The 27568-nt window shown below is 48.6% G+C and overlaps 1 protein-coding gene across 3 annotated transcripts in view; it reads right to left on the reverse strand.

Annotated features, from left to right (window-relative positions):
* Positions 1-27568, reverse strand: part of KAZN (kazrin, periplakin interacting protein) — a 576871-nt gene that overhangs the window by 125806 nt on the left and 423497 nt on the right. For 2 of the 3 annotated variants that reach the window (XM_004377229.2, XM_012555770.1), the window contains one exon: positions 11744-11935. In XM_004377229.2, the coding sequence (XP_004377286.1) occupies positions 11744-11935 (192 nt within the window). Of the gene's footprint in view, positions 1-11743; positions 11936-27328; positions 27457-27568 lie in introns of those variants that run through there. The other variant, XM_012555771.1, reaches the window with a different exon arrangement.

A 27568-nucleotide genomic window follows, 5' to 3' on the forward strand; every position in this document is an offset into this window, starting at 1 on the left:
AAAAAAAAAAAAAAAAAGGACTTGTGCAGTGGGACATGTACCCCTTTTTGGAATCCAGCCACTGTGTGAAGAAGCCTGGGCTAACCTGCTGGAGACACATGGCCCAGCCAACAGTCGTGGCAAAACAGCAAAGATTCTGGGCACTTCTTGCACCTGACCATAAACTATTCTCAATCAGATTAAGTGTGGAGTCTAAGAAGCCTTCATGTTTGGTCTGCTAATATTTAAAAGCACTCAGTAGTATATTAGGAAGGTGGTTTGCCTATAAGGTTGGAACTTTTTGGAAGTTTCTGCTGAGACAGTCTTCCTCATCAGGGTTGTGGGGCAAAGGTGCTGGTCCTGAGTGGGCCCCCTGCAGGACCCCTGATTGCCACCAGGCTAGATCTGGGGGCCTATGTCACAGTGGTAGCGTCATGTGTATGAATTATTGAAGAGGAACATACAAACTTAGCCTAGGGCAATCAGCTTCCCACAAGATGAACAGAAACAGAAAAAAAAATGGAGTGTGGATGTGGGGAGGGCAACAGGAACCATCAAATGGCTTTACAAATCCACATAGCCTTATGGTGACAAGCACACGTGTATTAAGAAAGCAGGTGGGCAGAGCCATCCCAGCATCAATGACACAGTATTCTATTCAACAGGGACTTGGGCCACCTACTATGCCATTGTCTGCAGGCCTCGTTACATTTGCACAGGAAGCCAAGGCCTGGCAGTACCTGCTGGAAACTCTAGCAAACTGTGTTCTTTCTCCTCGGGGCCTACGCATTCTCTGCAGTCTAGAACTTTTGGAGGCAGAAATATTCGTGGTGCTGATTCTTATCTACACGCCTGGTTGGCCATCTAAAAATTTTATTCAACAACTTGCCTGAGTCTGTTCTGGCTGGGACAGGGTGGGAAAGGGAAACACCCCACTTCTGATATCGCCCCCGCCTGCTCAAAATCTCCATGGCCCCTGAACTTCCGGGTGTGGCCCTTGAGGCTCACCGTGATCACTATTCCCCCAGCCCCTACTGCAAAGCCTCCATATTGGGTGTCCCTCCCCACTCCATACACAGCTTAGTCTTCCACCTTTGCTCTATTTCCCCTGCAATAACACCCTCTCTGTCCCTGCCAGTGTCACTGAAAGGCTCCAGAGCCACACTGTTTAAGTTCAAATCCTAGCTCTAACCATGCACCACCGTGTAATCTTGGCATATCTGCTTAACCTCTCGGTACCTGTCCCCTCTTCTGCATAGTAGGGATATAACAAATAGGGTTGTTGTGAAGATTGAATGGGTAAAGGTTCTACACCGTGTGGCATGTAAAAAGTGCTCAAAAATTGCTAACTGTCACCACCACCACCACCACCACCACCACCCATATCATTCCAGGGTGTCTGTGAGGAAAACTATTTTTATAATAGTTTTATAATTAAAATGGTTTTATAACACTATGATGTTATTTGCCTTTGAACTGTGTTAATATTTGCACTGTGGTGCAAAAATAATGGTGGGTAAAACACTCATACCTGAATACAAATCAAGGCAGTGACACTAAACTGTATTAGTTGTCATTATATTCTTTACCATCATGCACTCACAGTTTAAAAAATTTTTTTAAAAATTTTTAAGTCAATTTTACTTAAGAATGTCCTTAAGGAAGCAGTAAGAGTGATTAACTTCATTAAATCTTGATCCCTGAGTACATGTCTTTTAATAAAATGCGAAGTATCCTTAACTCTCTTGTTATATACCAAAGTACAACGGTTGTCTCAAGGAAAAGTATTTTGTGAGCTGCAAACTAAACTAGCCACTTTTCTCATAGAACACTATTTGTATTTGAAAGAATGACTGACAAATTATGGTATATGGCAGATACCTTCCTGAAAATGAACTAAGTCAGCTTGCTACTTTTAGGAAAACACTTGATAGTATTTGTCACCAGTGATAATACTTCAGCATTCAAGAGAGAATTAGAATTTTGGCAAATACACCTGCCACTGCCACTCTGACAGCTTCTTAATACTTGAAGACTTTTCTCACGAAATTGGTGGAGATGTTACCAAATGTGTTTTGTTCTCTTTTATACTGGACAATAAAATATCTTAACATCTTGCTATGGTTTGAATTGTGTCCGCCCAAAACGTGTGTTGTAAATCCTAACCTCTATGCCTGTGGTTATAATCCCATTTGGGAATGGTGTGTCTTTGTCATGTTAATGAGGCAGGATTAGCGTACGGTAGGGTGTGTCTTAAACCAATCTCTTTTGAGATATTAAAGAGATTAAACAAGCAAGAAAAAGAAGCAGAGATGGGGGAAGAGAGATATCAAGCCACATGAAGACTGCTCAGGAGCAGAAGCTCAGAAGAAACAAGGACCGTCCTCCAGAGGCGACAGAGAGAGAAGGCCTTCCCCTAGAGCCGGCACTCTGAATTCTGACTTCTAGCCTCCTAGACTGTGAGAGAACAAATTTCTTTTTGTTAAAGCCAACCACTTGTGGTATTTCTGTTATAGCAGCACTGGACAACTAAGACACACCTGGAAGATTTGTACCACTCAGTGAACCAGTATTTTCCAAGTAATAAATCTATGATGTGAAAAAAAATGCATGAGTGAAAGAGCTATTCTAAGTATAAATAAGGCCAATGGATATTAATGTAAGGAAGTACAAAAACGTCATTGGAGAAGGAGTTAAGATTCCATACTGTAACTAACCTTTAAGAAACTACCATTTGTTGAGTTTTGGTATGGTGTCAAAGAAGAATATCCACAATTATCTAATAAGGCAATGATTATACTCTTCCCTTTTCCAACTACATATCCGTGTGACGCCAGATTTTCAAACAAAACAATAAATCACAATACAGTGATTGAAGGAGAAGATATGAGAATTCAGTTATCTTCTACGAAGCTAGATATTATAGACTTTTGTAAAATGTAAAACAACCACTCTTCTTACTCAAATCTTTTTGCTTGAGAAACCGTAATGATTTTCATTTAAAAAATTTTTTATTATTTCAGCAAAGTTGCAAGATCCAAGATAAACATACAAAAATCAGTTGGATTCCTTTACACCAATAAAGAGAACCTCGAAGAGGAAATCACCAAATCAATACCACTTACAATAGCCCCCAAGAAGATAGAATACTTAGGAATAAATCTAACAGAGACATTAAAGAGCTATACAATGAAAACTACAAGACGTTACTGCAAGAAACCAAGAGAGACCTACATAAGTGGAAAAACATATCTTGCTCAGGGATAGGTAGATTCAACACTGCGAAAACGTCAATTCTACCCAAAGCGGTCTACACATACAATGCAATCTCAATTCAAATTCCAAAGGCATTTTTTAATGAGATGGAGAAACAAATCACCAACTTCATATGGAAAGGGAAGAGGCCCCAAATAAGTAAAGCATTACTCAAGAAGAAGAACAAAGTGGGAAACCTCACACTACCTGATTTTAGAACCTATTATACTGCCATGGTAGTCAAAACAGCCTGGTACTGGTACAACAGATACACAGACCAATGGAACAGAATTGAGAATCCAGACATAAATTCAGCCACCTATGAGGAGCTGATATTTGACAAAGGCCCAAAGTCCATTAATTGGGGAAAAGACAGTCTCTTTAACAAATGGTGCTGGCATAACCGGATATCCAACTGCAAAAAACTGAAACAAGACCCATACTTGACACCATGCACAAAAACTAACTCAAAATGGATCAAAGACTTAAACACAAAATCGAAAGCGATAAAGATCATGGAAGAAAAAATAGGGACAATGCTAGGAGCCCTAATACATGGCATAAACACAATACAAACCAAAAGTAACAATGCACAAGCACCAGAAGAGGGACTAGACGACTGGGACCTCCTAAAAATCAAACACTTAGGTTCATCAAAAGACTTCACCAAGACAGTCAAAAGACAACCTACAGACTGGGAAAAAAATTTTGGCTATGACAAATCCGATCAGTGTCTAATCTCTAAAATCTACAAAATATTGCAACAACAAAAAGACAAATAACCCAATTAAAAATGGGCAAATGATATGAACGGGCACTCCGCCAAAGAAGATATTCAGGCAGCTAACAGACACATGAAGAAATGCTCACAATCATTAGCCATTAGAGAAATACAAACCAAAACTACAATGAGGTATCATCTCACCCCAACAAGGCTAGCCTTAATCCAAAAGACACAAAATAATAAATGCTGGAGAGGTTGTGGAGAGGCTGGAACACTTACACACTATTGGTGGGAATGTGAAATGGTACAATCACTTTGGAAATTGATTCGGCGCTTCCTTAAACCGCTAGAAATAGAAGTACCATATGATCCAGCTATGCCACTCCTTGGAATATATCCTAGAGAAATAAGAGCCACCACACGAATAGATATATGCACACCCATGTTCATTGCATCACTGTTCACAATAGCAAAAAGATGGAAACAACCTAGGTGCCCATCAATGGACGAATGGATAAACAAATTATGGTATACCCACACACGGAATACTACGCAGCAATAAAGAACAACAATGAATCCGTGAAACATCTTACAACATGGAGGAATCTGGAGAGCATTACGCTGAGTGAATTTAGTCAGTCACAGAAGGACAAATATTGCATAAGACCACTATTATGAGAACTCAAGAAAAGATTTAAACACAGAAGAAAACATTCTTTGATGGTTACGAGGGGTTGGGAGGGAAGGTGAGGGTTATTTACTAACTAGATAGTAGATAAGAATTATCTTAGGTGAAGGGAAGGACAGCACACACTACAGGGGAAGTCAGTACAACTGGACTAAACCAAAGCTAAGAAGTTTCCTGAATACAATCACACACTCTGAGGGACAAAGTAGCAGAGGCAGGGGTCTGGGGACCATGCTTTCAGGGGACATCTAGGTCAATTGGTATAACAAAGCTTATTAACAAAATGCATCCTACTTTGGTGAGTGGCATCTGGGGTCTTAAAAGCTTGCAAGCAGCCATCTAAGATGCATCAATTGGTCCCGACCACCTGGAGTAAAGGAGAATGAAGAACACCAAAGACACAAGGAAAGTATTAGTCCAAGAGACAGAAAGAGCCACCTAAACCAGAGACTTCCTCAGCCTGAGACCAGAACTAGATGGTGCTTGACTACCACCAATGATCAGCCTGACAGGGAACACAACAGAGAGTCATGGATGGAGCAGGAGAAAGGTAGGGTGCAGAATTCACATTCTAGTAAGAAGACCAGACTTAATGGTCTGAGACTGGAGGAACCCCAGAAAGCATGACCCCTGGATGCTCTATCAGCCCAGAACTAAAACAATTTCCGAGGCCAACTCTTCAGACAGGGATTGGACTGAACTGTGCGACATAAAGTGATACTCGTGAGGAGTGTGCCTCTTAGCTCAAGTAGATACAAGAGACTAAGTGGGCAGCTTCTGTCCGGAGGTGAGATGGGAAGGCAGAGAGGCTTAGGAGCTGGTTGAATGGACATGGGGAATCAGGGGTGGAAAGGAGTGTGCTGTCACAGTATGGGGAGAGCAATTAGGGTCATATAACAATGTATGTATAAATTTTCGTGTGGGAGACTAACTTGAAATGTAAACTTCATTTAAACTACAACAACAACAACAAAAAATTTTTTTTATTTATGCTAACATGTGGTAAGGAGTCCCTGGGTGGTGCAAATGGTTAAGTGTTTGTCTCAATTATCTAATGCTGCTGTAACAGAAATACCAAAGGTAGATGGCTTTAACAAATTGTATTCCTCTCATAGTCTAGAAGGTTAGAAGTCCAAATTCAGGGTGCCAGCTCCAGGAGAAGGCTTTCTCTCTCTGTTGGCTCTAAGGGAAGGTCCTTGTCATCAATCCTCCCCTGGTCTGGGAGTTTCTCAGCACAGGGACCTTTGGTCCAAAGGACACGCTCTGCTCCTGGCTCTTCTTGAGGTCCCTCACTCTCTGCTCACTTCTCTCTTTTGTATCTCAAAAGAGATTGACTCAAAATACAATCTCATCCTGTAGATTGAGTTCTGTCTCATTAACATAACTGTCTCCAATCCTGCCTCATTAACATCATAGAGGTTAAGATTTACAACACATAGGATTATCACCTCAGATCACAAAATGATAGACAGTCACACAATACTGGGAATCATGGCCTAGCCAAGTTGCCTCACATTTTTGGGGGACACAATTCAATCCGTAACAGTGCTTGACTACTAGCTGAAAGGTTGGTGGTTCAAATCCACCCAGGGGAGCCCCAGAAGACAGTCCTGGAGATCTGCTTCTGAAAGGTCACTGACAATGAAAACCCTGTGAAGCAGTTCTACTTTGCACACATGGGGTTACCATGTGTCAGAATCAACTCAATGGCAATTAACAACAACAACAAACATGTACTACATTTATTATTATTATTTTAAAATAAGTTATTGAAGATTTATGTTTTTTTTCCATTTTAATTTTTAAAATGGCAAATACTCATAGATCTAAACCACGTAAACAAATGTTCTTCAGGGTCTTCAATTCTTAACAGTATAACAGGGTCCTGAGACCAAGAAATTTGAGAAATGCTGTCCTAAGAAAAACAGATTTACATACATGGATCTTTACTGTAGTGCTATATAATGGCAAAAAAGAGAAGAAAAAAGTAGAAACAACTTAAATGTCCAGTAATAGGGAAATGGCTAAATAATTTATGGTACCTCCATTTGGTAGAACATTATGTAGTCATTAAAAATTATGTTTTTGAGGAGTATTTATTGTTGTGGGAAAATGCTCAATATGTTCAACATGCCGTTAAGTGATTAAAAAAAGGGAAGATGTAAATTTTCATTATTGTTTTTGTAATGTCTTGATTCCAGGAGAAATCAACAAAATGGAGGGGGCCTGAGGAATTCAACAGCCACCCTAAAGGGGGTCCCACAGGCTACGAGCTCACCACCACATGTGCAGGACTCTGGGGTCAGTTTATCCATAAGATGGCACCATTCTTTCGTAAATAATCACTGAGGGCTTCTGCCTTTAAATTCTCTGACAAGAGACCAAAATCCTAAACCAAACATTCCCACACTCATCCCCGAAGAAACAAAAGAGTCTTAAAGCCTTATTCTCCCCAAACTTGATTCCTTTCACTGTTTTGATGTTGGAACCCAGAGCTGATGCTTTGGATGTTTCCTGAGTTCCTAATCCTCTCACAAGCTGGAAAATCCAGGTCTCATCCGACCCCAAACTAAAGACGGGAGGAAGGGGATCTGTCAGAGTGGAAGTCTTTGGGGGCTTTACTTTTCCCACAACGGGGACACTGGTTGTTGACACGTGTCGCCCAACATCTGCTGCCTTCATTGCTTGAACATTTATTCTCATTCTCCTCATTATGGGCATATGAATCCCTTTTCATGCCCCAGCCTCCTCCTGCCCCATCTGTCTGCAATTTAGTCACTGCAAGCTGTGGCTGGTGAAGAAGCATCTTACAACTTTGCAGGGTTCCAGCCAGGATGCTCGGGGTGGGCTGAAGGCACCCATCGCATTACCTGTAGGAAATGCTGCTACCTTGGATGAGCTCAGGGGGGGTCTCAGATCTAGGCTACCCCTAATGGGATGCAGGCGACCAACATCTCCAAGCAGATCCAAGGAGGTCTGCCATGCCACCTTTCATCTGATAATCACTGCACTCGCTGGTACTAGGCACCAGGCCATGCATTTTCCATCTAATTTAATCCTCATGACAACCCCATGAAGTACTACTACTATCATCCTCTATTACAACAACAACAAAAAAGGTCCTTGGGTGGCATAAATGGTTTGTGCTCATTCTCTCACCTAAAGGCTGGTGGTTCAAACCTGCCCAGTGGTGCCAGAGAAGAAATGCCTGGCAGCCTGCTTCCATAGAGATTAAATCCAAAACCTGTTGCCATCGAGTTGACTCTGACTCACAGTACTTTGTAGGACAGAGTAGTACTGCCCCATAGGTTCCCAAGACTATAATCTTTATGGAAGCAGGCTGCCACATCTTTCTCCAGCAGAGCAGCTGGTGGGTTTGAACTGCTGACCTTTTGGTTAGCAGCCAAGCACTTAACCACTGCACCACCAGGGCTCCTCCCATAAAGACTACAGCCAAGATAACCTTACGGAGCAGCTGTACTATGTAACACATTGGGTCTCCATGAGTTGGAACTGATCTGATGGCAATGGGCTTCTTTGTTTTTTAAATGAGAAAAACAGGTACTGTTATTATTATTCTCAGCAAAGGAAATCTGGTTCAGAGAGGTTAAGTAATCTTCCTAAGGTCACAGAGACAGTAAGTGGTGGAGGTGCAATGCAAACCCAGATCTGACTCTAGAGTTTGCTGTCCCCATTACTGAGCTAGGAGACTGTCTTAGCTTCCTAGTGCTGCTATAACAGGAATACCACATGTGAGTGGCTTTAAAGAACAGAAACTAATTTTCTCCCAGTTCAGGAGGCTAGAAGTCCAAAATCAGGGTGTGGCTCTAGGGGGAGGTGCTTTGTCTACTTCAGCTTCTAGAAGCTGGTAATCCTCAGTTCCTTGGCAATCTTCACGGGACATCTATCTTTCCTCATTTGTGAATGCTTGTCTTTGTGTCTATGCTACTCTATATGTCACTGAGGAGGGATTAGCTTTAAGACACACTGAAATGGACATGTTAACATAACAAAGAAAACCTAGTTCCCAAATAGGATTACAACCATAGGTATAGGGGTTAGAACTCCAACATACTTTTTTGGGGTGGGAGAGGGCACGATTCAATCCATCACAGATGGCCTCCTGTCTCTCTCATCCAGGCCAACTTCATCCCCAGTGACCACACCCAGAGGGAAGATGAGGTCAGTCAGTGTAGTGGAAAAAGTCCCTAACTCTGCTGCCAATTAGCTCTGCAACCTTGGCCAAGTCGTTTAATCTCCCTGAACCTCATCCAGGTGTCTTCATCTGTGAAAGCGGGTTAACACTTTCTAGCAGGGCTGGGGTGAACAGTGCTGGCACGTTGTAGGTGCTCAATAAAGCTTTCTCTTAATGAATACTGACAAACGTCCTTATTGATGAGATTATTGTTCCTACAAAGAGCCGGACATCAGGATCTCTGTGTTCCTGGGCAAGGCTAAAGACCTCTGGTGATGGATAATGAAATCTTATAGCGCAAACGGTTAGAAAGAAAAGCCTGGTATAGCTCTGTGCCTTGTGGGTTGCAGGGAAAAGGATGTACCAACTGCCGACCCTGAGCAAGAACTGTGCTTCCACCTTTATAGATACTAAAACCAAAACCAAACCGGGAAGACCCCATCTGTGTCAGAGTAGAACTGCACACCACAGGGTTTCCAGGGGCTGAATTTTTGAAAGTAGGCTGTCAGTTCTTTCTTCCAAGGCACCTCTGGATGGACTTGAAACTCCGTTTCAGTTATCAGCTAAGCACAGTAACCGCCTGCACCACTCAGGGACCCCTACCAGACGTTACCTCACTTAATTCTCACAACCTCCTGAGAAGCCACCATTGCTGCCCCATGACTCAGATCCGGAAACTGAGGTTTGGAGAGTGTAGGCTATGTGCTCAAGGCCTCGGTGCTGGGACGGGGTGGGGGTGGTGGGGGCATCAATGAGCCTCTGCTTAGTCCCCTGCCCCTTCCTCTGTGCCCAGGAGCAAGTGAGAGGTCCTGAGGGGCGAATGTGACAAGAATTTGGCCAATGATGAGGAAGGCAGGTTTCTCTGTCTGTGGAATGAACACTGGTTGAGACAGCATTTGGTTGCTTCCTGAGGCAGTCCCAATGCTCCACAGGATCATAAAGCTCAGAGAGCTCCAAGGACATGAGCTGGCACAGCCTGGGCTCAGCCAGCACTTCTTCATGGAGCCCCCCAAGGCCTGAGTCTCCAGCAAAGAGACCCTCCATCCTGAGAAGTGGAGAGGCTACTGTGAGGCCCCTGAGAAGCCGCAAGGAGAGAGTGGCTCAGATCGATCTGCCTAGACTTCTGGCTGGCTGCGTAGAGAAAAAACCGTGCTTGCTTGGCAAGGTGACTTACCGATTGTGTAACGTCAGCTGGGCCACAGTAAACACCACCTGTCCACTAGAGCTTGAAGGGACTACCCAAAACACTACCTCAGTGGCCCCACTGGAAACAAAACCCCAACAAAGAGAGTCAATGTGCATTTGATAGTAACATACATTGCTGAAAAGAATTCTAAAGAGTGCTGTACCACTCTGAGCACAGGCTAACCCTCCATAGTGATTTCCCAGGATTCCTGGGGTGGTCAGATGGATACTGGACAGACAGCCTGATTAACCTGTGTGTGTGTGTGTGTGTGTGTGTGTGTTCCGCTGCTCACATCACACCTCCGCTCAGAGAAACCTGCTATGACGGAGTCGATGAATTGTCCAGCAAAATCCATTTCCCCTTCCCCCACAATTAAGAGTTGTAGCTGGGACATGGCCGCCCAGCCAGAACTACATTTCCCAGGACCCCTTGCAGCTAGCTTGGCCACGTGACCATGCTCTTGCCAAAGGAAATCTCTGGCCCTGGATTTTGGCTCTTTCTCTGGTTTGTCATGGACCAAAGGAAACAGAGGTGAACACCTGCCAGAAATTCTCATCCAGGGATGGTTATGCGAGAGAAAAACTCTTAGACTGTTTAAGCCTCTCTGTTTTGGAGTCTCTGTTACAGCAGCCTGGTATCAACCTAAGAAATAAAACTACTTTGGGTTCAAAAATGAAGTTTTCGGAGTATTCATTGTTATAGTAGATGCTATGTGAAAAGGTAAGTTTCATTGCCTGTTGTTGTTTATTTTTTCCCCCAGAGAGTCAAAGAAACTAAGGAGGCTCAAGAGAATCCTTGCAGACCTTGAAAGAATGTACACAAGTCCGTTTTCTGTCCGAATACTTCATGCCTGAGTTCTCCAAGCACTGTGGAGCCAGTTCACAGGGTAGACGACTTCCAGCCTTTCTCAAATAACTGTGTGAGACTTCTCCCCCCGCCCTGCAGAGTATGGGCATGTCACCTCTAGGAGAGGTCGATGTAAATGCTCCTGGTGTCCCACGCCAGGTCCAAAGAAAACCAGCTGAACATGTGGGCCATGGCTTCCCTCATTTCCTAAAGCCATTTCTGGCCACAGACAACACACATGCCACACGGTGGTTACAGGTCCATGGTCCATCTCGTCACAAGACCACCTGGGCACCTACACCACATCCTCTTTCAACTCCCCACCCCCTTGGGTCCAGGGCTGGACAATGCACTTCTTAGAGGGAAGCTCTACTGGACCAGGCAATGTGAGGCCCAAGCCCTTCCTGGCAGACTCCACCATGGTGAAGTGGGGAATACAGTTGTGTCCCACAGCAGAGAAACGTCTAGCATATCCACACTGACACATGAGGGGAAGCATGGATGGACCCTGAGGGTGGGAAGGGAGAGACCAGCTGCTGGGCCAGTGACCTGTTTCAGCAAAGATGCAAGAGCCCACCTGCCATTCACACCTTGGATGGAGGTGCCCCAATCCAGCTACAATGGAGAACATGTGGTATCACGTGGGAGGAGGGCATGGCATCTGAACCCAACCCCACAGGACACAGAATTTCACCCAAAGAAGGGACAAAGCAGCCTCAGGAGGTGGGTGGGTCTCACTGTTGGGAGACCCCCGTGTCCACGCCAGCTCCCTGCAGGGGCAAGACCCTGGTCTCTTGGGGCCCCATGGCCGAGCCTGACCTTGACCTCAGGCCAGGGAAGGCAGGGGATCCGTGTTAACACATTACTCACCCTGCAAAGCTTCTTTGGCTCGGGCTAGCTCCTGCTCCTTCTGGACCAGTTGGACCCTGAGCTCGGTGGCTGAGAGGATCTCGGAGGACTTGCCACCCTGTGACTCCTCCAGATCCTTCGTCAACATCTCCTTCATCTGTCGGAGAAGGTGCACTTCCTCCTGGAGCCGAGACACTTCTTCCCGCAGCAGCACTGGAGGAAAAGAGCACATGGTCAGAGGGGAGGTGCCAGGCTGTGTGCTAACTGTGTCTGGGGGCCATTCAAAGGTGCTTCGGCTTTGCATTCAGGGCCTTTCTTACACGTGTGTGGGGAAGAAAACCTCTGAAGCCACAGCTTCATTCCAAAGACCCTAGACCTGGGTCCCTCGTCCCCACCACAGTCTGCAGAGCACACCTGGTGAGACCCCACCCCTGACTCTCTAGGGCTCTTGTCACTGCACTGAGAGCATCCACTCCCATGGCCAACAGTCTTCCTTCCCCCAAAAGGCCTGGGGAGGGACTGCAGGAGCAGGAGGAGGTGTCAGAATGAACAGCTGCCAGGAGTCAGCATTACAACCATGGGCCTGCAGTATGTGGAGTTAAGCTTTATATGAATTATCCCATTCAATCATACAAAAACCATCTGAGGCAGGAACCGTCATAACTCCCATTTCACAGATTAGGAAACTGAGGCTCAGTGAGATTAAGTAACTCTTTGAGGTCACGAAGTTAAAAGGTAGCAGAGATGAGATCTGAACCCAGGCCTGGCGGACTCCAGAGACCGAACTCCTGATCTCACACTCAAGAAACTGCCTATATCAGCAGCCCTAAAAAGGTACACTCAACATATCTCACACAACACACAATCTTCAGGGGCCCAGCACCGCTTGGATACAGGGCTCTGGCATTCACACTTGCCTGTCCTATAGGAAAACAGGGTCTGATGAGGGGTAACAAGGTGACACTACCCGCAGAGGTTTCTAGAGCAAGTAAAACCCAAGCCTATTCACAGTGAGGCCCCAGGGATAAGGCCAAGGAGAACAAGGCTTCCCTTGGGCTCTGGGTGCCTTGGAGAGGTCCCCAGAAGGTGCACTGACATCCCACAGTGAGAAGCATGCCCATGGAGGTGTACCCTAGGCCATCTCAGTCCTGGAGGCCAACCGACACCCCCACACTCAGTTTGTTCACCTGAGCAACCACGAACAGAAGGCGCTAGACAGTGCTAGAAGCTTCCAGATGGTGCTAGAGGCAGAGCCAGGGGGCGGGAGGGATGGAGGCCTCAGTAGTTAGGCTCTGCTAATTAGGGACCTAGGTAACTGGGACTGAGCCAGGCTGTATGTACCTCCATGATGATAACTCTTAGGAGAGCTTGTCAGCAGAGTCAACAAACCCACAGCGGAAGCTCACCTCACTTAAGAGACCAATTAAAGCACATTCTGAAATATTCATTGAAGCACACCCTGAGGGCCTGGCCGCTGCCCCTTTCCCTAAACTCACCTATCACAGTCTCTGCCCCATCGCCACCCTCCAACCACACTGGCCCTCTTGGTATCTCCAACAAGCCAAGCGCTTCCTGGCTTCAGGGTCCCTGCCCTGCAATGTCTTCAGCCCAGAACACTGCATCCCTGTTCTTCCTGTGGCCACCTCCTCATCCTCACACTGTCACTCAAGCGTCCTCTGGACAGGGGCTCCTCAGAGAGGCCTTCTCTGGCACCGGTCTGATGCGGCCTCCTGTCTCTGTTTACTTTCCTTGTTATCCTGATCACTATCTGAAGCTAATTTTGTTTACTTGTCTCTTTCCCAGACTAGATGTAGGCTCTCTAGGGCAGGACAGGCCCAACTGCGTCCACCACTGCTTATGGGGCAAGCGCAGTACATGCTGCGTCCTGTCCCGTGTCCGTCCTCCTTTCCGCTTGGACATCCTCGTTGGCGCTCACACTTCTTGACAGACCATCGATATCTGTTTATTTATTTATCACTCCAACGAGAACGTCAGGCCCACGAGGGCAGGGATTTTGTCTATTTGTTCCCAGTCTTTGATAAGTAAGCATCTGTTGGAGGCACAGACGAAGGTGCTACAGCTGGGTGGCCTCACTCCGTGCTCCTCCCCTCCACCCCCTACTTCATTCTCAGTGAGGGAGCTGGGAGGGGACATAGGCAGTCCCAGGCAGATGTAGGAGAACAATGACTGTCCCCTCTGCTGCGGGGGATGCACACTCTGTGGCAGCCTAGGGGTGCAGTCCTCCCATGAAGGTCACAGAAGGGGTGTGGTTACAGGATTGTTTTGGCTCCCTCACTGACTAGGCGTGTCCCTGTGAGCAAGTCTCTTCCGCTTGAGCCTTAGACATCTTATCTGTAAAATAAGTCCAACCAATGCATTTACCCTCATCAGGCCCAATGAGACACAAGAGGTAGCACTCCTCACACTCACAGGGTGCCTGGAACACAGGAAGTACTCGATGTACACAGTGCATGTCCGCAGGAAGTGCTCAATGTACAGTGTATGTATGCAGGAAGTGTCGATGTACATAGCGTATGTACACAGGAAGCATCGATGTACACAGTGTATGTACACAGGAAGTATTGATGTACACAGTGTAGGAAGTGCTCAACGTACAAAGGAAGTGCTCGATGAACACAAGAAGTACTCAATGTACACAGGGAATGCTCGATGTACACAGGAAGTGCTTGATGCACAGTGGCTGCCATTTCCCTAAGCCCCTTACCCTCTATCGTGGTATCCCTTGAATTCTCTAAGGCGCTACAACCCTCCCACTATCCTGCATTCCTCAGGGGATCCTCCAGCATCGAGGTCCTGTGGGGCAAAGCCAGAACGCAGGGGAGGGAGGTGGGTACAGGGCTGAGGCTGGGAGAACAGGCCGCCCATCCACCACCAGAGGCCTTAGGAAAAGGTGGCATCAACTCTAGCCCATTTCCTTGTCCACCTCTTAACCACCTCTTCTGTTCTCCCTCTGGGTGGGGTTGCCACCTGTGTTAGGGGAGACCTTGCAAGGCCCCTTACTGCCCTCCCAGCTTCCTCTTCAGCCTGAGTCCTTTCTCCCCACAGAAGCCAGAGGGCCCCTTTGAAATGCAAAACATATTATCTTCCTTCAGGGCTTAAAACCCTCCCAGTTGGCCAGTCCTATGGGGGATATAATCCAAACATTTACTCTGGCCCCACCTGCCTGTTAAGCCTGGTTTCTCTGGGTTCTGTTAGGGGCCAGACTCACCCCACCTCAGGGCCTTAGCAACACTGTTCCCTCAGCCCTGAAGATACTCCCTCCCTTCTTCACAGGCTCCTTCCACTCTGTCATATCCCACCCCCACTGTCACCTCCTCCAGAGACCTGAAATGCCTCCACCCCTGTCCAATTTTGATAGCACTTAGAATCTGCAAAAAATAAAAATAAAAATCCTCATGTATCTGGAGGCTTACTTGTTTACCATACCATCTGTGTCTCTGTGTATACTGCTCCCTTAGAGCGGGGCCTAGGCAGCGCCAGTGTGTTCACGGCTGCATCTCGAGTGCGTGGAATGGCGTACGGCACATCACAGGTGCTCAATGATGTTTGTTGAATGACTATATCCATCCATCCACCCAATCAACCAACAAGTATTTATGCGCACCTACCCCGTGCCAGATGCTGTTCCAGGCACCAGGGACTCCATGAATGTCAGACAGACAGACCCTGTGCTTAGGTTGGTACTCACAGAGCCCAGAGCCCCGTGCCCGGGGAAGACAGGCCATCTTCAAGGCATACCCGGATGCTCTTACAGACTCACAGCAGGTTGGATCCTGTCCAAGTCTCTCAGCAAAACTGCAGTTAGGAGGTTTGCTTTGGGGGCCCCTCCCTGCCCTCATTCCAGGAAGAAATTTGCTGGCCGCCTACACTCCAGGCCCCGCACCAGGAACATCCTTGGCCTCATGAAGCCTCTAGCTGAGCAGAAGCAGCATGTACAGAGTAAGCATGATCCAGAGCAGGGGCTGCATCTGGGTGGAGCACTCAGGACACCTTTAAGAAGACAGCCGCATTTGAGACAGAACTTGGAAGATGGCGCTGGGGAAAGCAGAGGAAACAGCATCAGCAAAGGCAAGGGGGCTGGAAAGCCAGAGGTCCCTGGGCACCAGTGAACGGGTATGAGATGAGGAAGAGCAGAAGGAAGGCTTGAGAGGTAGACTGGGTTAGGTTATAAATGGCCTTAGCCCTGGACAGCCCTCTGTGTCCCTGCCCTGGCCCCCCATCTCCAGTAGCACCCAAGACTCTGGATTCTTCATTCTTGCTCCCCTTCATTAATTCTCACCAGGGCCGCTACTCCCACTCAACCTGGCCGAGAATCCATTTCACAATAAGGTGTGAATGACTGCTAAGATATTGCCATTCACATTACCATGCAGGTAGAAGACAGGGGTTTTTTTTGTTTTTTTTTTTAGGGGAAGGACTTCCGGGCCTTCCTCACCCCACCTGAGAAAGCCACATGGTTGTTCACTGTGGCTCTGCAGAAGGCCGAGGATTCCAAGAGACCTGGCTTTGAATCCAGGCCCGGTCAGGTCCGAGTTGTGACTCTGGTCAAGTCATGTCCTTTCTCTGGGTCTCAGTTGTTAGGTACACTGCACGGGGTATAATGGATAGTATCACCCATTTCGGGTCGCCAGATTTAGCAAAACAAAACAAGCAGAAAACGAGAACCAAAACAAGCAACCGACAAAAACCCAGATGCACAGTTAAATATGAATTTCCGATAAACAACAAATAATTTTTTTAGTGTAAGTATGCCACAAATATTGCATGGGACATACTTCTCAAACTTTGTTGTTTGTCTGAAATTCAAGTTTAACTGGGCATCCTGTATTTTATCCAGCAACCCTGCTCCCATCCCATGGGGAGTTTGGCCAATGGAACAGGCCAATCACAAGAAAGGGCTTTGCGAAAGCATCTCAGAGGAGGAAGGTTACGAGATGGCACCGTCTTCTCCAGACCCTGCATTTAGAGAGCAAAGTGGGGCTGGGTGCCACGTTCCCTCCCTTCCTGATACACTCGGCCCTTCTCCTTGGCTACCAGTGGCCAAGGCGGAGTTTTCCCAAACTCACCTTCCTAACAGATGGACCTGACACCTAGGCCCCACCCCTCAAGTCAGGCCCTGAACAAGCTGGATGGAGCCAGGAGGGCGGGACACCAGGTGCAGTAACTGCAAGAGCCAAGTCTTAGGAGACCAGGTTAGAAAAACAACTCCACGCAAAGAGAGAGGCTAATCGGAGCTTCTGAACTGCACCTGCCCAGCTGGGTGTCTGATCCCAGATCATATACATCCTGCACCCTGCCAGGGGCAGAGACATGTAACAGCCCTAGGACTACAATCACAGAAAGCCTGGGCTGGGAGACACAGCCCCTCGATTTACTGGCTCTGGGCCATGGGTAAGCACTTCCCCTCTCTGGGCCTCATCTGTAAAGTGGGGGGATGGGAATAAATGAAACGTGTAAGGCACTTAAATTGCTGGCACCGTGACTGGTGTGTGTGTGTGTGTGTGCGTGTGCGTGTGCGTGTGCGTGTGCGTGTGCGCGTGTGTGTGTGTTATCATAACTCATCTTCCCCTTTTGCGCAGAGAAGAATGACCGCCTTCTTCAGAAACAAGATGCTGGAGTGGACAGACTTGGGTTTCTGCCTCCGGGGGACTGCTACCTTGCTGTGTGACCTTGGGCAAGTCACTGCCCCTCTCTGGGCCTTCATGATATCAGTGTCTTTAAAGGAACCCACTCCTTATGAATCTAGATGGATGCTACTGATCTGCATTTCTCCCCTCGGCGGAAATGGGGCCCTTGGCTCTAGTCTACAACTGCGCTGTTCAATATGGTGGTCATTAGCCACATGTTGCTATTTAAATTTAAACTAATTAAAACTTCAGTTCCTCAGCTGGACAAGCTACAATTCCAGTGCACACGTACAACTAGTGGCTACTGGACTGGGCAGCACAGATACAGACTGATTCCACCACTGCACAAAGTTCGACTGGTCGGGGCTGGCCTACAGAAGGCTCGAAAAGGAGCAAGGAAAAACCACTATTTATTAAGCTCATGGTGCAGCCTAGGCCCGCAGACCCACTGTTGGGAGAAAAACCTTTTGCTCAAGGCGCGAGAGCTGCTGAGGAAGGAGCCCCTGTTTCCGGAGAAACCATCCTGGCCCTTGCCCAAGCACACACCACACACAAAGGAAAGATTAGGTGGGTATCTTTATGCCAACTGGGCAACCACAAGGGCCCTTGGACTTCTGGGCAGGGGGTGGGTAGTGGTGACGGGGTGCAGTGCCAAAAAAAGCAAGACTCAGCCGAATTCCCTCTGCCATAGAAGGCGGAAGTAAGCGTTGCCTGGGAGGCAGCAGCTCTCCTGTGCCAGGGGAAACTGCCTGTTATCAACGGCACTGCCCTCAGGGCAACCCGAACAGCAGGGAGGCCAGACCTGGTGGACACAGCAGAGGAGGGCCCCTGGGTGCCTCTTCCTCACAAGAAAGGGAGTGTGGTGTACCCACTCAGAGGCAGGGTCCATGCAGGGTGGGCAAGGGAGCTGGGGCAGACCCTGCCTTTCTGTAGCCCATCTCCTTTTATTTATTTGAGAGAGCAATGTGTACATGGCTTAAAAAGAAAAAGTGATTTTCCAGCTTCCCTTGCAGCTAGGGTTGTCCATGTGGCACAGCTCTGGCCAGTGAGGTGTAGGAGAAAGTCCCCAAGGAGGAACGCCCTTTAAGGAGAAAGGTCTTTGCCCCTTATTCTTCCTGCCTGGAAAATGGACTTGCAACTGGAGACACAGCAGCTCTTTGTAACCAGGAGGCAATATGCATGACGGCAGAACCACACCAAGTGAGGAGAAATCAAGCCTGGGTTCTTGACAGCACCACTGTGTGTCTTCCAGCTGTATCAAGACCTAGAGCAGCACCAGCTAAGCAGGGCTGCCTGGTCCAGGAGAGCCTTGATTTCTCCACGCTTTATCAATTCACCAGATCCAAACCACCACGGCCTACGCTACAGGCGAAGTCGGAGTTCAGACTGTTGCGAAGAGCCACCTGCCTCCTGTGTCTGTCCTGTGGCCGGCTAAGCCATGGGATCCAGGGAGGAGGAGAAGGCGGGAACTCATAATGGAGGAATCAACACAGTGCAGAAAGGAGCCCAGGCAGCTGTTCCTGGCCCTCAGGAAGAGCCCCCAGTTTATGACAACTTTTTTCCAGGTTTAAATTTTGTAAGCTCGCAGGGTGAGCGATGGGAGAAGAGGAGAAGGGAAGAAGCTATTTCCCCTGACTGCAGAGAACCAACCAGGAACTGCCTGAACAAGGTTCTGGGGACTCAAGACACCTCTAAGGTCTCTCAGCAAGTTGTAGGTTTACAAACCCAGCCTTCCCAAGACAAAGGTCTAATAGTAATAGCTGTTACTGTTAGTTGCCATCAAGTTGATTCCAACCCCATGTGTGCAGAGTAGAACTGTGCTCTGCAGGGTTTTCAAGGCTGTGACCTTTCGGAAGCAGATCATCAGGACTGTCTTCCAAGGCACCTCTGGGTGAGTTTGAACCACCAACCTTTCGACTAGTAGTCAAGCGCTTAATCATTTGTGCCACCCAGGGGCCTAGGTATGTATGTGTGTGTGTGTATGTATATATATATATGAAATTATTATTATAATAACCACTTCGTTACAAACTCTTCCTGAGCATGTACTACATACTCCAGGCTCTGCTGTATTTAACATACGTTAACTAATTTAACCCTCGAACAACTCCATGAGGTATGTCCTGCTACCATCACCCCCATTTTACAGGTGGGGCAGTTGAGGCACAGAGGAGTTAAGTGACTTAACCAAGGTCACACAGAGTAAAGAGCAGAGCTAGCCAGAGTTTGAAGCAGGACCATCTGGTTCCAGCACCCACAGTCTTAATGCCTACACTGTATTGCCTCCCAGGAGGAAGAGGGACAAAGCCCGTGGGTGACGCAAAGAGTTTCCCTAAAGTGCAGCCAGATAGCTGGGCTGGCAGAGCCCAGGTCCTAAGCAGGCTTCCCCTGCTAGATGGCAGTGGTGGCAGGCATGCCCCTACAGCAAGGAATGAACTTGCTCATTCCCTGCAGTGGCGGGGAGTCACAGTGAGCCAGCCACTCTGTGCATGGTGCTCCCAGCCCTCCAAATTTCTATGCACAATCCTCATGCAGCTGCTGGAGAAGGATGTGGCCATGGAGCCAGCTCGTCTGTTCTGCAAGGCCCGGGATGCTGTTCTGCTCACACTCATCACCCCAGGCCTAGTTCAGTGCTGGGCTCTTGGCAGGCACACAGTAAGGGTGCCAAATGCAGTGCCAAGGCAGAGGTGGGGCAGGCAGATTTGGAGTCAGCCAGGTCTAGTCTCAGTCTTGGCACCCTGACTTTCTAGCTGCTGTCTGACATTTGGACAACTGACCTATGACCTCTGAGCTTTAGCTTCCCTATCTGAAAATGGGAGCCAAGACCAGGCTCCTAGGCCTGTGGTAAACATTAAACAAAGCAATCATCTAAGTGCAAACATTCTAGAAGGTTCTAAGTGGGGGTCAACAATTTTTGTGAGCTCACAGGGTTAGGGGTGGGAGAGGAAGAAGAGAAGGGAAGAAACTTCTTCCCTTGACTGCAGAGAACCAACCAGGAACTGCATGCTTGTCATAATCATTATTATGAAAAAGGGCCAAACTTCCTGGTCTTCCCAGGGAAGGCGTTGGCCTCAATCACAGCATAGCCAAGACCTATGGGCCTTCCCAGCCTGGTACGGGGTGACTTAAACGGTGGAGGAGGATGTATTAAAGGGTGGGGCACCAAGCCTGAGTCTCTAAGTCAAGAGGATGAGAGAAAGGAGAAGAGCTCAGGGGGGCTTTGAGTAGAGGCCAGGCTGAGTGAGGGGAGGTCAGCAAGGCCAGGCTGGGTGTGGCCGTCCCAGCTGCCCACCTTGGATTGTTGGTGTTGGTGTTAGGTGCCATCGAGTCCGTTCTGACTCACAGCAAACACTGCTCGGTCCTGCATCATCCTCACCATTGTTGTTACGCTTGAGTCCCTTGTTGCAGCCACTGTGTCAATCCATCTCGTTGAGGGTCTTCTTCTTTTTCGCTGACCCTCTACCGAGCACAATGTCCTTCTCCAGGGACTGATCCCTCCTGATAACATGTCCAAAGTATGTGAGACGCAGTCTTGCCATCCTTGCTTCTAAGGAGCATTCTGGTTGTACTTTTTCCAAGACAGATGTGTTCCTTCTTTTGGCAGCCCATGGTATATTCAATATTCTCTGCCAACACCACAATTCAGAGGCATCAACTCTTCTCCAGTCTTCCTTATTCACTGTCCGGCTTTCACATGCATATGAGGCAAATGAAAATACCACTGCTTGTATCAGGCGCACCTTAGTCTTTAAAGTGAGACAACCTGATAAACAGCCAAGCACACATATTTGTCAAAACTCACTGAACTCCAGCTGTACACGTAAGCCCTGTGCATTTTACTGTATGTAAATCATACTTCAAGAAAAAAATCTACATACAGCAGTAACACGTTTTAGATTTTCCAGTAAAAACTCATTTTTATACCAAAACTAAGAATCCAAGAACAGGGCTAATGAGCCCCATGCTCCCCAGCAGGCCCCAGTGGAGGGGAGCCTCCATCTACCCTGCCTCCAATCTTGACGACTTTGTGGACTAACCTCCACTCCCTACCAGCGGGTCTACCTCCCCAGGAAATGCCAGGGTGTTCCCTTGAGCCACACACACACCGTGGGGTGGGGAAGAAATCTAATGTTGGGAGAACCGCCCACGGCCTAATGGAGGTCACTTCCAGATGATACAAGGTTCTGCTTTAACCACATTGCTGTTCCCTTCCAGGCCCAACACTCTTCCTGCCGAAACCATGGCTTGTGGGTGCTGCCATTTCTGAGCACCTACTGCATGCCACATGCTGGGTTAGTCTTCATTTAACTTACTCCACACACCAACTCTATTATCCCCACTTGAGGCTCGGTAACATTATTAATTAGTGAAGATCACAGCGCTGGGAGTGAGGGGCACGTGGAATCACGCCCAGGACCAGGGAACTCTGAAGCTTCCTGCCACGGATTGGTCCAGAGATGCCACTGCTATTGTGACTGCTATTCTTGTTTCAACCATGAGGACGACACCACGGAGGCCAAATCCAGTCCTTAAAACTTTAAGATTGAGGCACAATAGTTGAGACAGGCAAAGTGACTTTAGAGAGACAGGGGCTCCCAGGCCTCCGAAGCTAAAAAGCAACAGGACCAAGCGTATTAACACATCCAAGGAAGCCAGTGTGGAGTGGAGGAGGAGTCCCAAAAGAGCAGAGTCAGAGAGGGGTGCTGCTGGCAAAGCCTGCAGCTCAGGGCAGAGGGGGTTGGAGGCCTGAGCCAATGGATTTAAGGAATCTCTTCTTCTCAATTTCTGCGGGGGTACCACATGGTGGTTCAGTGGTAGAATTCTCATCTTCCATGCGGGAGACCCAGGTTCAATTCCCAGCCAATGCACCTCATGCGCAGCCACCACCCATCTGTCAGTGGAGGCTTGCGTGTTGCTATGATGCTGAATAGGTTTCAGTGGCGCTTCCAGACTAAGATGGACTAGGAAGAAAGGCCTGGTGATCTACTTCTGAAAATCAGCCAATGAAAACCTTATGGATCACAACCGTCTGATCTCGTTGTGCATGGGGTCGCCATGCGTTGGAGGCCGATTCCATGGCAGCCAACATCAACAGCGCATGGTGGGGAAGAGGTCACGTCTCCACAACATCCGTATATTCCGCTTTCTGGATTGCGTTCATCAGCTTCATCAGGTGCGAACAGTAAGGTGTTCTAAGTCTTAACCTGCAGTCATTCTCAGTCTTTACAATAGCTGTAGGAGATGCCCTGGGGTTTTACAAAAGCGCCTGAGGTACAGAGAGAACATACCATTAAACCCACGTGGTCTGGCTGCAGGGCCCCTGCCGGGAACCACGAAGTTACACGCTTTCTCCCAGAGGTGCAAGGACCAGACTGTAAGTGCTTCCCAAAAGGCAGGCAAAAGCCTCATGCTCCCTTTCAGCCCGGGCAGTCTGTGCAGGGGGTCCTCCAACCCTTCTTGGACAGTCACTCATGCTTCCATTCACCCCCTCCGCCTGCAAGGTCCGAGGCCACAGAACCTCAGCCTCTCAGCTAAGCTGCCCCAACACACCGGTGTGACTGGGAGTCCCGGATTCAGACAGCCCCAGGTGGCAGCAGCAGGAGCATTATGGTCTTCAGCTTCAGACTGGGCTCCCAAGGGCCCTCAGAGCTCTGTAAGGGACCATAAGCGCCACAGTGACGTTCAGTGAGGCTTGCCCAGAACTTGTTGGTTTGCCTACGGAGAGAGAAATCTGGGACCTGCAGCCTGGGAACAGCCATCCTTAGGGACATGCTTCTGTTGGTCACCCTGGGCTCTGGGGTGAAATACGAGGCAGCCGTGGCTCATCTCCCTTTGCTGGGCCAGCCCCCTCAGGTCTCCCCTCCTACCTCGGCCCTATATGAGGCGCTGGACAGCCTGCCTTCCTGGGCCACCTCTGCCCCACATGCATACTCTCCTGTCCCTTCCTTTGTCCCTCCTTCACATGGAGACACACCCACCAACACAGAAACAGGCCCCAGCAGCTGGTAGGCAAGAGACTATGACTTACTGGAAATTTCCGTGTTCTCTGGGCTTTTGTCATATGATCCTGAGACCTTACAGCTCAGAGGGGTGACGCGTAGGGGTGGAGGGAATCAATACAACAGTCACAAAATATGAGGAGATTCTCAAATAACTCACCCGTCCCTCAACGGTACTGCTCCAAAGGCTGCTCTCAGACCTGGGAGAGACACTGAGTAATTCATACTACAATGGGGGGAGGGCGAGGACGCAGGCTCCCAGGTACCCAGGCAATACAGTCTTTGTCTTTTTCTCATATTTCACAGTAACTGTGTTTTCCTTGAAGCATTGTTTAATCCGTCTTTCCTGTGGAGTCTGTTCTGGCACAGCCGCTGGCCTATAAACAGATCTTTTAGCCAGACCATCCTTGGGTCCCTGAAAGCCAAGCTAAATCCTTGCTGCCTAGAGGCACATAGTTACCATGAGCGCTGTGCCCACCCAGCTCCATGGCAATCCAGTCTCTCCAGGGACAGGGTCTGTGTCCCCTCATCAAGCTTTTATTAGGCAACTAACTACCATGTCCCAGAGTCCCTGGGTGGTGCAAATGCTTAAAGCGCTCAACTGTTGACTGAAAGGTTGGCGGTTCAAGTCCACCCAGAGGCGCCTTGGAAGAAAGGCAAAAAACCAGCCTTTGAAAACCTTATGGAGCACAGTCCTACTCTGACACACATGGGGTCACCATGAGTTGGAATTGACTCGATGGCAACTGGTCATTGGTACTGTGTGCCAGGCATGAGCAATGAAGACAAGGTCCTTGTCCAGGGTGATGGTCACAGGCTTAAAAGCAGAGACACCACGGCAAAGCCGAGGAATCGCAAATCTTCAGGCAGAACTAAATATGAGGACTGGCGCTGCAGAACATGGCCCCTGCGGGTGCGCAGCCTGGCCTGATCCATAAAACTATTCCTCTTTACCGCCTGAGGCACTCTCCTCCTGAGCCCACTGCTTTGCAAGCCCAGAAGAGACATACTCTGGCGGCCTTTGGGCTTGGCTCCTTTCCGCCACAGGTACTGACAGCCAGTAGGAATCCTTTGGGCCTCTTGGATCCGCCGTGGGCAAGGGTGCCACCTTTGTGGCTAGGGCTGCAAAAATCACTCAGCAGGTGATTCTAGCACAGGAGGAATCTGAACGTCAAACCACACCACCTGGCTGGGGTGGGAGAGGCTGCCACCTCTCGCCTGTCACCCTGGGGAGCAGAGTCCCTGGTGGGCAGCGACAGACTGAAGAGACAGCAAATGCTTGTTTCCAAAGCCCGGAGTCCGGACCTCCTCCTATCTGCTTGCTGGGGGAGGAGGGGCGGGAGAAGGAGGGGCAAGGAAGCTCCCTTCAGGGCGAGGCCAGCAGCCTCCTCAGTGCCCTCCTGGACATGGTTTTCAGTGGGGATTAGGAGCAGCGAGCTGTGGCCAGTTCATCACAAATCTAGTAGGTTGTGGGATGGCAGGGGGCCGTCCTGGGACGTCCTCTTGGCACCAGGAGGCATTACAACACTTTTGTCAGGCTGAGCTTCAAAGATACCACTTCCCCTGAGACCCTGGCCCATCCCACCTTTTCTTTCCAAAGTTCGTCATTATCTTCCCCAGTAGTAGGCAGATGTTTCTGTCTGGCTGACTTCCAGGCCTCCGTCTTTTAGACATACCAATACCAGCTGCCGTGGAATCGACTCCAACTCATGGTGACCCTATACGTGTCAGAGTAGAACTGTACTCCATAGGGTTTCCAATGGCTGATTTCTCAGAAGTAGATTGCCAGGCCTTTCTTCTGAGGTGCCTCTGGGTGGACTTGAACCACCAACCTTTAGTCAGCAGTGCGGATTTCCCTTTGGGGAGCTGCCCATCCTCTTCCCCTTTCAGCGTCTGTGGCTTAGGGGTGGAAATGTGACCTGATCTGGCCAATCAGGACTAAACCGCTCTGGCCACTGTGATTGGTCCAGGAGGGAGCACATGACCCAAGTCAGTCCAGTCACAGCCAATCCCTGGACTTTTGCCAGAGGGACCAGGAGCCAGGTTCTCTCTTTACTGGCAGAGGAAGCCTATTGCTATTGGCAACCATCTTGCTACCATGAGGGGAGAGTCACAGAGACAAAAACTGGATTCAGATAATACCTGAGTCCTGGATCACATCACCCCCCATGCCAGGATCTACCCCTGGACTTTTTAGCTACATGAGCTAATACATTCCTTTTTTGTTCAAGCCAGTTGGAGTTGGATTTTCCATCCCTTGCAACTGAAGAAGAATCCTGATAAACTGTCAGGGACAGTTTTCTTGGATGTCCAGTGTCCTCCCACACTTAGACTACCTGCTGTGTGCTTAGTACTGCAACTGTCACTTTTCCTTCAGAAACTGGACAAGCCAAAACAGACAATGGAATTTACTTCCACAAAACCAGTGACCACCTTCTACTTCAATTCTGGCTTCTCTCTTACTTTGGCGATGAGCCTCCCTGGCTTGAAGTCCCAGAAGGTACACACCTTTAAGTTCTATCTCCCAGCCATTTCCTGACTTTCCCTGCCCACATCAGCCTTGCTTCTCACTTCGAGGCCTCTGCGAACATCAACCCCACAGCCACTCTGCAGCCTTCCTTCGCCGGAGGGTTCCAGCTTCCACGTGAGGCTTGCCCACGTGCCTGGCACTGAACCTTGGCCCAGCGAATTCTCTCCCCAACACCCTGGGAGAAGTGCTATCATTGTCTTCATTTCACAGATGCAGATGGAATCTCAGACAGGCAGTCTGGCTTGTCCAAGTGGCACAGCACAGAGGACCCCAACTCAGAAGTCTGTCTGATCCCAAAGTTCACGTTCTTCACCACGGGACTAGGCTTCCGGCCTAAATAGCAGGCTGTGCTTATTTCCTGAATTAAATGCTGGGACAGAGTCTGACAAGTGGGCCCAAGAGCTGAAATCAGGCCTTTCACTGAACTTCAGGTCTTTGAGCTTCTGATGAGAAAAATGCCACGTCCCCCAGCCTTGGTTCTTTCTACAAACTTCTCCCCATGGCCTGGCTCTTAAAGGAACATACCCAGGAGACAGACAGCAACGACCAGGTGACTCTCACTTCTCACCCCTCCTCCCTCTTCTCCACCCTCCAAGGGGGGGAAACAAATACCAAAACAAAAAGGGAAGATAAAAGAGAAGTCCTGGCATTGGTCACACTCACCAACAAGTGACACAGTCCATCAATGCAGTGAGCACAAAGCTCATGCAAACCAGGAGGAACTCACTAGAAGGAGGCCATGCAGATGGCTGGGGAGAGCCCAGCCCTTGCTTTCTTTCCCTCCCCTCACTCTGAGTCAGCAGCCCAACACTCCGTGTCTCAGTTTCCTTCTCCACCCTTTACCAGAATCTGAAGAACGAATGGAAGCTTCCTGTCCCACTTCTGAGAGTAGGTCCCCCAGTGTCTAGTTTCTGATGGGGGAGCTGCCTTGCTGAGAAGACTAGACAAAAAAAACAAGTATGTTTATCCCTATTTTATAGACAGTTAAACTGAGGCCCAGCCTGGAATCCACCACCTTGACAGTTAGGCCACTGGAAGTCAAACTGAAAACATGCTTCAGCTGGGACATTCTTCAAAGCCAGTCTCAGACATCAACTCAGCGGTTAAACATATGTGCGAGGCATGCCGAAGGTCACGCAGATGTAAACAATTATGTGGAGAAGAGACGTGGGCGGTCAATCTCACCCCATGGCTTTCCTGGACGTCCTATCAAGCGAGGGTGGCGAGTCTGAAATTCCCACATTTTCAGATCCCTATCATGAACAGATTTGAGCTTTCAGGAGAATTTAAACCAAATCCAGACAGCAGTCTGAGCAAATGGCAAACCTGGAGGACTCACAGTCTCATACACAACTTCTGAAGGTGAAGGAAAACAACTCATGGGTGTTCCCTGCCCTCACATAGCCTCACAGTCCTTCAACGTCCTCACCTGTAAGGTGCTGACAATGACAGTTAAGAGCAGTGGTTCTGGAACTAGACTGCCTGATTCAAATCCTGGCTCTGTCCTTCACTGGCTACCTGACCCCAGTAGGTTACTTCCCTGTCCTCATGTGGAGAGGAAAAAAGAAACCAAACCAGTTGCCCTTGAGTCACGAAATAGGACTGAGCTCCATAGGGTTTTCACTAGATGTGACCTTTCGGAAGTAGACTGCCAGGCCTTTCTTTCAAG

Source organism: Trichechus manatus, unplaced genomic scaffold (assembly GCF_000243295.1).
Source record: "Trichechus manatus latirostris isolate Lorelei unplaced genomic scaffold, TriManLat1.0 scaffold00048, whole genome shotgun sequence".
In the NCBI taxonomy this organism is placed as follows: Eukaryota; Metazoa; Chordata; class Mammalia; order Sirenia; family Trichechidae; genus Trichechus; species Trichechus manatus.